General features: G+C 38.0%; 1 protein-coding gene across 4 annotated transcripts in view; it reads left to right on the top strand.

The window, feature by feature from the left end:
* Positions 1 to 12,158, top strand: part of Efcab14 (EF-hand calcium binding domain 14) — a 39,303-nt gene that overhangs the window by 12,567 nt on the left and 14,578 nt on the right. For all 4 annotated transcript variants that reach the window (XM_010610250.2, XM_010610249.2, XM_010610248.2 and 1 more), the window contains exons 4-5: positions 7,505 to 7,603; positions 11,136 to 11,246. In XM_010610250.2, coding sequence (XP_010608552.1) covers positions 7,505 to 7,603; positions 11,136 to 11,246 — 210 coding nt within the window. The remainder of the gene's footprint in view (positions 1 to 7,504; positions 7,604 to 11,135; positions 11,247 to 12,158) is intronic.

Below are 12,158 nucleotides of genomic sequence, written 5' to 3'. Positions count from 1 at the left end.
CTTCCTCTCTTCCCCTCCCCCAGAAATTGAACTCAGGACTTCGAGCTTACCAAGCCACTGAGCTACATCCCCAGCCCTTTGAGCTATATCCCGAGTCCAAGGCTCTGTCTCTTAATACCACTGGAGATTAGGTTTCAATGTGTGAATTTTAGAGGGGCACAAACATTCATACCATAGTAGATTTTAAATCAAAATGATATGATTGCTTCCCACAAGGGTGTTACAGACAAAAATAGAGGAGATAGGAAGATAAACCATTGTGAACAGCCTGCTAAGCAATAAGAAAGAGGTCCAGATGAGTACTGTGAGGGCATATTTATATGTATTCAAATAAGCTGGGCTCAGATGAGGTTTCCCAGAGGTTATGAGCTGAATCCTGAGGACAGACCGGAGTTGGCCAGGTGAGTTCTGAAGAAAAAAGAGGATGCTTCCATTAAAACATTAGTATAGCTAATCCTCATAATATATGAATTCTGCATTTTCAGATTCACCTACTACCTAAAATTTATTTGTACCCTAAAAATCTATATTTGGGAGGCTTTTATAGTCCTTCACTGACATGTGAAAAATTTGACTCAGCCAATACATGTTTACAGCCGAGGTCAAACTAGGCGACAAGCTGCTTTCTTGTTTTAGGCCACATGCTGTAAATAAGTCTTTTGTGCTGTACGAGTATTCCATGCCACATTTTTCATATTTTTGTGCCTTTGGTTGATTATTTCACTATTTAAGTATCTCTCAGCACAGTGCTAAAGTGCTATCTAGTGTTCCTAAATGCAAGGAAAGTGAGTTGTGCCATATAAAGGAAATGCATATGTTAACTAGGCTTCTGTCAGGCATAATGTAGTTCAATATTAATGAGTCAACATGGTGTATTCAATAAAATGTTTCAACAGAAAAACAAAGTTATGTAGTATATTGACCCAGTGGATGAAAATGTGATCAAAGAGCGCACAAGGATCTGACCCTGAATTTGTTCAAAGAGCAGTGGTTTTTAACATTCACTAATGCGGTAGCTTTGCTAGTAGATAATTAGCACTAATAGTAAGAATTATTATGTATGTGTAAAAGAATAGACCAATGAAAATATGGCATGTTCAGGGAATTTTAGTCATTATAACTCTAGTTAGATGGAAAGAGGCCAGAGATAAAGTAAGCCCAAAAGACCCCTTATTGAGAAGGACCTTCAGCGCCCATCTGTAGTAGTACTGTCTGTGTCTCTTTTTAGGCACTCACAGTTATTTGTGTATGCATCTAATTACACTAGAAGGTTGTAACATTGTACTCAGCCTTAAACATGATAACAAAAATGATAGTGGCGGCTGCGGTGGTAGTGATGGTAATGAAGATGATAACTGGCATTCATTAAATGTTTTCTTGGCAGGCCGCTGTTAGATACATTATATGTGTGATCTCCTTTCTTTGTTTCTGTGAAATAGGAAGTGGTATTTCCATTTTTACAGATAAGAAAATGGAGGCTCACAGGGGTTAAAGAGTTTGCCCACAGCTGTTTAGCAGGGCTAACGTTAAAATATTTAAGTTTTAATAGCCTCTTTCCAAATTCCCATTATGCCTCCTATCTTTGTATCCTTCACAGGATTCATAGTGCTCAGTAGATAAAGTTGAAAGGATATGATGTTGGATCCCTGCTGGGGGTGTTCAGAGTGGGAGGTGTCCCTAATTTATAATCATTCAGCTGTGATGATAGTCTGTTTTATTAATTTTTCTTTACTATTTAAAGAACACATAATCTTAACTCCAAAGCGCACACACACAAAGTAGCATTTCTGATTTTTCTGGGGCTGGGGACTGAACCCAGGGCCTTTTGAATTTTGGTAAGTGCTGTACCACTGAGCTACACTCCCAGCCCCATTTCTGATTTTATAGTATAAAGGATATATTAAGCAAATGGTCTACAGTGGCTATTTTCAGTTTTGCTAATAAAAAGTCATGTAATATTCATAAAAGTCATGATTCATCTTTTGGCTGGAATGTGAGTTTTTTCTTAATGGTTTCTATTCAACTTTTTAGACTCTTCATATTGCAAAAAGTGGCTCTTAGCAGTACATTTTGTGAAGCTTGACTCCACTCTCATTCTAGAATGTGCCTGTTAACAGAGGCTAGAACAGTTCCAGAGACAGTAATGGGAAGGTGTCCCTCATCTTTCCATTCCAGTTATACACATGAGTTTGCTGTAACTTCCCAGATGTTAGCATTACTGCACTGAAAAAAGGAAGACTGGAAGATGGAATCCAGCTTTGTAATATATAGAATATAGCTGAGTCCTAGTGCCCAGTGTATGATCTGGGTCTTAGGAGTAAGGAGCTCTAAGTGTGTTGGTTAGCTACAGTTAATGGTCAGCGATCTTCAAAATATTCTTTTAGTGAGGTGGTTTAAAACCTGGACTGAGTGTGGCATGGTGAGAGGTAGAACAATATTTCACCTGATCCTGCCTACATTAGCTTCAAGCTGCCTCAAAGGTACTTATACAATTAGAGCATTTGGAGTAACTAAATTCTTGTCCATCAAGTTGATTTTGTGCTGATTATATACAAACTTCGGGGCAATGAGTAAAACTTAACTGGGGGGAGACCCCTTCCTACCACTTCATGGGCATGCTCAGCCTATGGGTCTTGGAAGGCCCAGTGAGGACTTGGAAGAAAGGGGCAGCCAAGGAAACCCATCAAAACCTTTCCAAAATTATGGGATTTTTAAAATATATTTTTTCTCATCTATAAGATTTAAATAAATAATGTAGAACTCATGTCAGTTCCCTTTCTGTCCCCATCTACCTGCCTCTCTCTCTCACTCTCTCTGTCTGTCTCCCCCTCTCTCCTTTGTGCTCTACATCTTCATAGTTATCCACTGTCTATAATATGGGCTGCATGTTTACAATCCTCTATTCATTTATAAAACCATAATAGCTTTTAATATGAATTACCTTATGGCTTAGCCTGTGTGTATAAATAAGTGGGGTAATTCAGTATGTGTTGTACTGCAGCTTGCTTTGTTCACCAAATATATCTCCATCCTAGGTGATACTAGATTGTTTCTAGTTGATTTTCTATTACAAATAAAGAATGCAGAGCTGGGGATTTAGCTCAGTGGTTCTGCTGCCTGCCTCGCAAGCACAAGGTCCCGAGTTCGATCTCCAGTACCAGTATAAATAAGTGGGGTAATTCAGTATGTGTTGTACTGCAGCTTGCTTTGTTCACCAAATATATCTCCATCAGAGGTGATACTAGATTGTTTCTAGTTGATTTTCTATTACAAATAAAGAATGCAGAGCTGGGGATTTAGCTCAGTGGTTCTGCTGCCTGCCTCGCAAGCACAAGGTCCCGAGTTCGATCTCCAGTACCAAAAAAAAAAAAAATGACATGAATATCAGAGTACGTATATCTTTGTGCACATGAGCAAGTATCTGTCAGGATAGATTTCTAGAATTGAAACTGCTGAATAAAGAACATAAACACTTCAAATTTTGAAGGGTATTTCTAGATAAACTTCTAACAAGGCTCCTCTGATTTATACTCCCATGAACAATGCATAAGAATGCCTGCCTCCTCATGTCCTTTCAAACCTTAATATTATTCATATCTTCTTAAAAAGGATAAGTGAAAATTTCCTTGATGTAACTACTAGCTTTAAGAGCTTTATAGGACCGGGATTTAGCTCAGTGTTTCCGCCACCTGCCTCTCAAGCGCAAGGACCTGAGTTTGATCCCTGGTATCAAAAAAAAAAAAAAAATTAGGCCAGGGGGGTTTAGCTCAGTGGTCCCACCACCTGTTTCGCAAGTGTAAGGTCCTGAGCTCAATCCCTGGTACCAAAAAAACAAAGAGGTTTATAACTTGCAGAATGTAGGTTATGTTTTTCACCTATTTTTAAAGGGATAGAGTTAGAATAAGTAGTCTGCATATTTAATGAATGTTGATAAGTAGTCTGCATATTTTAGAGCACTTATGGAGAATTACATTTTAACTGCTCATTAAATTTCACTACTAATAACAAATTTATTTGATGTTTGTACAAGATACTGTGCTAAAAGCTCTAGTTACATAAGGCATTTCATTCTTATCACCTGTATTAGTTATCTGTTGCTGGGTTACATATCATCCCGCAATTTAGTGGCTTAAAACAATAAACATTTATTCTTTATGTTTCTGTAGGTCAGGATTTGGGGAATAGCTAAGCTTCTGGCCAGATAGAATCTGTAAGCCTAAGGTATCAGCTAGGGCTTCCTCATCTGAAGGCTTGAAGAGGCCTGACAGGTCCTCACATGGCTATTGGCAAGAGATTTCAGTTCCTCCCAACATGGGGTTGTTTGTGTTTCATCATAAAATGGCAGCTGGCCTCCCCAGAGTGAGAGCAGAGAAGCCATAGTAGTCATAGTGCCTTTGACATATCACCTAGTTTCCAAAGTTGCCAAATGTCACTTCCATTTTATTCTTTTCACTAAAAGCAAGTCACTTAAGTCAAGACCAAACTCAAGGGGAAGGGAATTGAGTTCATCTTAAAGGGAAAACTATTTAAAAATTTTGTAAATATATTTTCTAAACCATCACACATCCCTCTGTGGTGTTTATTAAACTGTTGTTGTTGCTGCTGCTGTTGTTGCTATTGTTATGGTCATAGCACTACAGTGATAAAAATAAATTCACTACTTATTTAACTTTATCTCTGACCTTGTGGCCTCTCCCTCTATTTTGCTTGGGAGTAGCCACCACAGGTTCCATCCCAAGTATTAGTTCTTAGCCATTCATTCTTCTTTTGATTCAGTAAATGCTTACTGAATTTCTGTCTTTGTGGCAGGCATATTGTGGAACATAAAACAGACATGGTCCTTGATGACATGGAGTCTACAATCTTTTAGAGGAGAGCAACCTCAATATTAAATCATTGTCACTTTGAGAAGTGTAGAAAAAGTGCTGCTGAACCTATGATGCTGTTGTACTCTATACATTCTCCAATGCCACTCTCTTGCTTCTAACCTAGAAAGATTGCCTGCTTTATTTTTGTATATAAAACTTCACTTTGCCATCAGAGTCTAATTTGAGTGCTACTTCAGTAAAGCCTGTCCTTTCTGCCTGCACTAATATCTTTTTTTTTTTCAAAACCTGTATCACAGTCAATGCTTAATTCTTTCTTTAATGGGCCCTCTTGCTCTCAGCTCCTTGAAGTGAAAGATTTAGGAGTTTCTTTAATTCTTTTCTCCTCCTCACCCCTCATAGCTAGTCCCAGAAAATCATGTCATGTCAATTTCTGCTACTATCTCTGCTACAAGTAAATTCCAAACCACCATTGTCTCTTACTCAGACTACCCAAATCAGTTTCTTTCTGGTCTCCTGTTTCCATAAAACAGCCATAGTAATACTCATACAAGGTATCTGCAGTCATGTAATTATCCTCCTTACACCCCTTCCTGTTACAGCTGAAGTACAATCCATGTCTTTGTTCTGATTTACAAAGTCCTTCCTTTCTTCCGGTTCTGGCCCTTTCCTGTGTCTCTAGCCAAGTTCTGCCACCTGAACCTCTTTCTATCCTTTAAATGTACAAAGCACTTTCTTTTAATTGCCCTAGTAATTTCCTCAGTCCTATAATATTCATCCAGTCTTTGTATGATTCTTTGTTATATAAATCTGTTTAAATTCTACTTCCTTATAGAGCCCTTCTCTGACCTGTTTTGGTGATGTTTTGGGGAGGGTATTATTTATTTTTTGCAGTACTGGGGTTTGAACTCTGAGGCCTTCACACTGAGCCACGTCCCCACCCCCTTTCTTGAGACAGGGTCTTGCTGAGTTGTCCAGATTGGGCTGTGATCCTCCTGCCTCAGCCTCCCAGAGTGCTGGGATTATAGATATGCACCTGGCCCCTTCTCTAACCTTCTGATCTGAAGTAGCTGCCCAGTCACTTCTATCAGATCACCTTATTTTAATTTTCTTCTACTTCTTCCTGCCATCTGTTGTTTTTGTTACATAAAATTGTCTGAAATATAGGCACCTAAAGATTCCTGATATCAGTGTTGATCACTACTGATATATAATAGGGCTTTGATAAATATTTGTTGCATTAACAAATGAACAATGGTCTTAAGCCTCTGAATTTACCCCTCGTAAAGGGAAAGAAGGAAATGAAAAACAGTTCCTCACTGGAATCCCTTGTCCAGACTGAGCTGCCACTCACCCCAGCAGTTCTAGTTAAGTTCTTTGCACAGTACTTATCGCTGATTCTTTGTTTTTCTGTTACCTTCCATTAGGATTAAGCCCTGTGAGAGCAAAGCCTCATGGTCTGGTTTGCTACTGTCTCCTTGTTGCCTGCAGCAATGCTTGGCAATGAGAAGATGCCAAGCATTTGTTGAGGGAGTGATAGGGAATCCGTTTCTACTTGGTCTGATGTCCGACTGCTGCCAAGTGCCCAGAAATTGGGATAATTACTCTACAAGGCTACTCTTGTAATTGCTGTTGTTAGATCTGTGTTCTCATCCTGAAATTTGGAATAGGAAAAGCAAATAGAATTTGGAACTGAGAATCTTTGAAGAGTGTTTTAAACCACACTGCAAGAATTGTTAGAGGCTGGGCATGGTGGCGCACGCCTGTAATCCCAGCACTCGAGAGGCTGAGGCAGGAGGATCAGTGTGAGTTCAAGACCAGCCTGGGCTACATAGTGAGTTCCAGGTCAGTCTCAACTACGTAGTGAGACCCTGCCTCAAAAAACCGAAAAAAAAAAAAAAAGTATTGTTAGAATATGATCTTTGCAGCCTGAAATTGAATGTAATGCAGGTTCTCCCAGCCCCCGTTCAATGGAGAAGTCCACCTATTTAAAATTCTTCCCCTAAGTAGCAGAAAGGAAGCCACATTTTTATTCAGTTCCTATTGTAATACATTCATTGCATCAGTCAGTGAGTCAATGAGTATTTATTGAGCCCTTCAGGGTAGAAAGTAGTACTTTAGTTGAGCTATTGAGTCTGAAATATTAATCACATTATTAAACCAAAACAGAATCCCCAAGCAGTTGAAAGTACTGTTCAGGTTGTCAGGATACAGTATATGTAGACTCTATTTTGTGATGATGGGCTTTTACTTTATAAAATATGTTCCCACTTGGCCAGGAACAAAAGTTCAGTTAAATAACCGAGGTGTTATATTTTACCAAAATGAAATCTTGAAGTGGTCCTTGATCATTAGCTTTCTTCCTGTTCAATTGTTGAAGGATTGTATGGTAATTACTGCATCTTTTGGGTAATTTAAGATTTTTGGACCTTGTAGCTGCCAGGGCTACAGTAAAGAATAATACTTTCCTTTCCCTCTCTGGCAGTAGTTTAAATTGGTCAGGGAAAGAAGGGGTATTAATGCTGCTTTCTGAATCTCAGCTCTAGCCAAGGTACTATATAGCTCCTCTGCTCCTGTGAGCTGCCAGGGTACACTGACATCATCAACCACAGAGTTTATGAAAGAAGTGTATACTCTATAAATTCTATATTTGTTGCTTGTTGCTTTTTCCCTTCCAGATTTTTCTGTTGACTTCTGCAGTAAACCACCTCAAAGCCAATGTTAAGTCAGCTGCAGACCTAATTAGCCTGCCTAACACTGTAGAGGGACTTCAGAAGGTAAGTGCTATGTATGGGCACCTTAAATTCCAGCTTCTTACAAATTTTCTTTGAAAGCCTGACATTTGAAATCAGGTGCCATGAGAGGGCAGTAATAGAGAATATCACTGTGTTCTAAAGAGTTCAGAGCATCTTTCTTTTGGTCTGGTTAATCGAGCCATTAATTTGCAACAGGTTACTTTAGCTATGGTTTATGAGTTAATACTTTTTTTGTTTTGAGAAGGGTCTTGCTGTGTAGTTCAGGCTGGCCTTGAAATCAGGCAGTCTTGGATCCCTCAAATCTGCAGCAATCCTCCTACCTCAGCATCCTAAGTAATGGGATTATAGGCATGCATCACCACACCCACTGAGTTCACACTTTTTTATTTGCCTCTCTGAGTCCAAAAATTGCTCTGTTAGAACTCTTATATTACCTTATATGGGTTTGCTTTTCAACAATTTCCTTTCCTTTTCAATTTGTCATTAACAAAAGAACATAAACCATATATTGAAAATTGCTCTTAATTTCTCTTTTATGGTTGAGAAAAAGTTGGGAGTTTTTTGTTTTTATGTTTTTAAAAAACATGATGATTTAAGGAAAATGTAAAAATGAAATATTTAAGGAACCAGGTGTTTGCAAAGGAATGAAGTGTAAAGGACTTTCAAACACTCCTGCTAGGGAGTAAAAATTGGAAGAAATCTCTTTGGAAGACAAATGTTATTCTTATAAAGGTGAACATGCACATACTGTAAGCAATTCACCCACAAATGTCGACACTAGATTCTAGAGCCTAGGCAAACAAACATTTTGAATTTTTGCTTACTTGATTCCTAGGATTCATGCCTAGAGCTGGAGGCAAAGACCAAGCAGATGGATAATATTTGGGAATCCTTTAAAGCAGCATGGGGCTGGGGCAGGGATTTAGCTCAGTGATGCTGCTGCCTGGCTCTCAAGCACAAGAACCCGAGTTCGATTCCCCAGTACCAAAAAGAAAAAAGCTGCATGGGGAGAGGGGATAGGAGGTGTAAGGGAAAAGAAGGTATTGAAATGAACACAAGGAACATTCATTCCTACATCCAAAAGAAGGAATTGAGGAGTAAGAAAACCCAAACACTGGATATTAAGTCTAGAATCCTTGATTTTTTTAAGTTAGCATGGCTGAGCATGATGATCTGTGCCTGTAATCCCAATACTCAGGAGGCTGAGGCAGGGTAGCCACGAGTTCAAAAACATTGTGGCCTACATGATGAGTTCAAGGCTGACCTGAATTTCATAGTGAGACCCTGTCTCAAAAAAAAAAAGTTTAGTGTGTGATAGTTTGATTAAATTACATGCCAGGATCCATCTATCTATAAACTATTAAGTTGTATAGAGCAATGAAGCCACAAACAAAAATAAAACTTGTTATTTTATAGCTAAATAGTGTCCATGTATGCTGTCTCTGTAGTTCACCATGTGTCCAACCTAATCATTTGCTTTCAACATAAAAAAAGGTGGGGACAACTTTGACAAGACCAAATTCTTGCCTTTGTTCCCAAGCACCACTGAAAAATAGGTAGGCCTCTGTAGCTTTACAGAAACAACTTTGGCAACCTTGTATTAGAAAAAGAAATTAATTTATTATTGCATTCATTAATTCAATAATCATTTGTGGAGCCTCCTCTGCTGTGTACCAGGCACACTGTAGTTGGGAGTACTAGTTTCAGAATGTCATTACAGACTTTCCAAAACTCAGTCAGCTGCTTCCTTAAAAAAAAGTCCTAAACAAGAGCTTACTATCTTCATGTGTCCTGCTGGGCTCAGACATCCAGCCAGTGAGGATTCTCTAACAGTATGTGTCTTTGAATGTAGCTTTTGTGACAACAGAGCTTTCATAGCATCCCAGCTTAGAGACTTCTACCAGGTATGTGCAAATCTGCAAATCTGGGCATTGATGATGCCACACACTGCTTTTATTACAGGGAGCTCAGCTTTGAAGTGTTAAAGTCATCCCAAACACGTAACTTCAAAGTATACCATGTAATTTATTTTTAATTGAAATTTTAATTTTAGTTAAAAATGTTATCTCTTAGATTTTTGTATATCTGTGTAATCAAAAATTACCACTATAAATTATCATCAGGTCTTGGCCGGGGATGTAGCTCAGTGGTTCCGCCACCTGCCTCTCAAGCACAAAGACCAGAGTTCAATCCCCGGTACCAAAAAAAAAATATCATCGGGTCTTAATAAAGGCCAGAGCCCATCAGAAGTAACACACTTTTGGGTACTCCCTTAAGGACAGGGCTTTTTAAAAAATGGCTTCTGAATCACATTCCCCATATACTTGGCCTCCTCAGGTCTAATGAAAGCAAAGTAAGTTACTCCCTGTGTCTAGCCATACTCAGTAATTAAAGGAGTGTACAATAAAAGAAACACTACCAAGTGGAATTTTTCCTTCATTTCTGTAATGCTGATTTTCTTAGATCTAAACACTTTTGACACCCATTTTCCCTCAAAAGTTGTAATTTGTTCCTGATCCAATGACAGTCTGAAGTATTGACTCTGGCCATGTGCCTCCCCATACAGGCCTTGATACAAGTATTTTATGGGGGAACCTTACTGCAAGTCCCACATTTGTAAACTAATATCTCTTCTTTAAAAACATTTGGTTTTCCTTTAGGGAACATTTGATTTTCCTCTAGGAAACATCCTTTAAATTGAGAATTATTTGGTGTATGTGTATGTACAAAATTTGAGAGAGTTTCTTATTAATTATCTCAGTCTAAATTATATGGCATTCATAGTTTGAAGATATTTGAAATAATTAAAAATACTGATCTACATTAGGTTAGTGTTTAATACAAATTAAAATTACAGTATAACACTAATAACTTAAGTTGAAAAAACTGGCTGTACCAGTATTGAGGGTATGCAGTAATAGCAACTCTTACACTACTGTTGGAACTCTTATAACTGTAAAATGTATAGTAGAACTATTTTAGAAGTCAGTTGGGCAATTTTTTAAACAGTTAAGCACAGATCTTCCATATAACCTACTATTTCCTCCTAGATACTGTGATGATGAAAAAGTATATGATGAAGGGAAATAAAGGCATAAGTACACATAAAGTCTTATACAAGAATGTTTATAACAGTTTTACTTGTAATCATAAATACTGAAAACAACCTATATATCCCTCATCAGGTGAATAAATGACATATCCATGCAGTGGAATGCAGCATGCTAAGTACCTACAACATTAATGAATCTCATTTATTTTGAGTAAAAGAAGCCATATTTTTAAAAAATGCATACTCACAGGTTGCATTTATGTAAAGTTTTATAAAATGTGACTGATGAATAGTGACAGAAAGTAGGTCAGTGATTGCCTGGAAACAAGAAAAGAGGATTTATAGGTTTGCTTGATCATGGTAGTAGTTTCATGATGTATTTATGTCAGAATAATCAAATTATACATTTTGAATATGTGCAGCTTATTGAATGTCACTTAACCTTCATAAATTTTTTTAAAAGGGAAAAAACTTGACATTCTTACATATTTCTCCATTCAGAGTGTAGCTTCCATTGGCAATACTTTAAACAGTGTGCATCTTGCTGTGGAGACAATACAGAAAACTGTGGATGAACACAAAAAAACCATGGAATTACTGCAGAGTGATATGGTAAGAGAGTCTGCAAATGCTATGGAAAGGCAGCGTATTCCTGATCACCGTTTTGTGTGTCAGAGTCATGATACCAACTTCCAGTGATCTTAACAGGACAAACTATGCACCTGTTTAAAAGCTCTAATAAGTAATATGTACTGATTGTTCTGCAGTCTGTAAATTAAGCATTTAAATTAGAATTGAAAGCAGAGTCTAGCAGATATGGAACTGGAGGAGAAGACAATAAAACAGTTACTGAGGATGGAATGAGTAGAATGGAAAATAGGAAAAAAGGAAAGAATGTCTCAATTATTTGATGCTTCAGAACAGACCACTGCAAAACAAGTTCTGATTTCTGACTATTTTGAGCACCAGGAACTTAGGTAGGCTCTTTTACTCCAAAGTGCTGAAAGGTCAAGGGAAGAGATGATCTGGAGGATGCAAGACCATATTGAATGTTCCCACTCCAGCCAGGTCTCAGTAGAATGCAGCCATATGTGTAATCTCAGCCTATACCACATGGAATAGGAGAAATACCCACCCAAGTGACACATTCAACCCACAGAATCATGTGAAATAATAAATTATTTTAAGCCTTAAAGTTTACAAATAATCTGTTATGCAGTGCCAGACAGCTAAGACAGAAGCAAGACCTTGTATTGCCCAGAATTGTTTTTAAATGTCTCTGGATCTTCTGTTACTCCACATGTAAGCTGTCCACAGTCATGCAGAGACCTTAATTAATCAGTGAGTAACAGCTTCATGAAAGTTTTATGAAGAGTAAAAAAGGATTGGCACAGCCCTTGCTGTCTTTCTGGAAAGATGAGTTAAACGTCCATGAAATCAATACTACTTGAGGTGCATAAAAGTTCCCTAGCCTGTTGATTAATTTCTAGATCTGCCTTACATGTTCTCACATTCAGAATTTTG

The sequence above is a fragment of the Fukomys damarensis genome, unplaced genomic scaffold, assembly GCF_012274545.1.
Source record: "Fukomys damarensis isolate Sample0158 unplaced genomic scaffold, DMR_v1.0_HiC HiC_scaffold_23, whole genome shotgun sequence".
NCBI classification, from domain to species: Eukaryota; Metazoa; Chordata; class Mammalia; order Rodentia; family Bathyergidae; genus Fukomys; species Fukomys damarensis.
The sequence above is the reverse complement of the archived record's forward strand: the minus strand, read 5'-3'. Positions and strand labels throughout refer to the sequence as shown.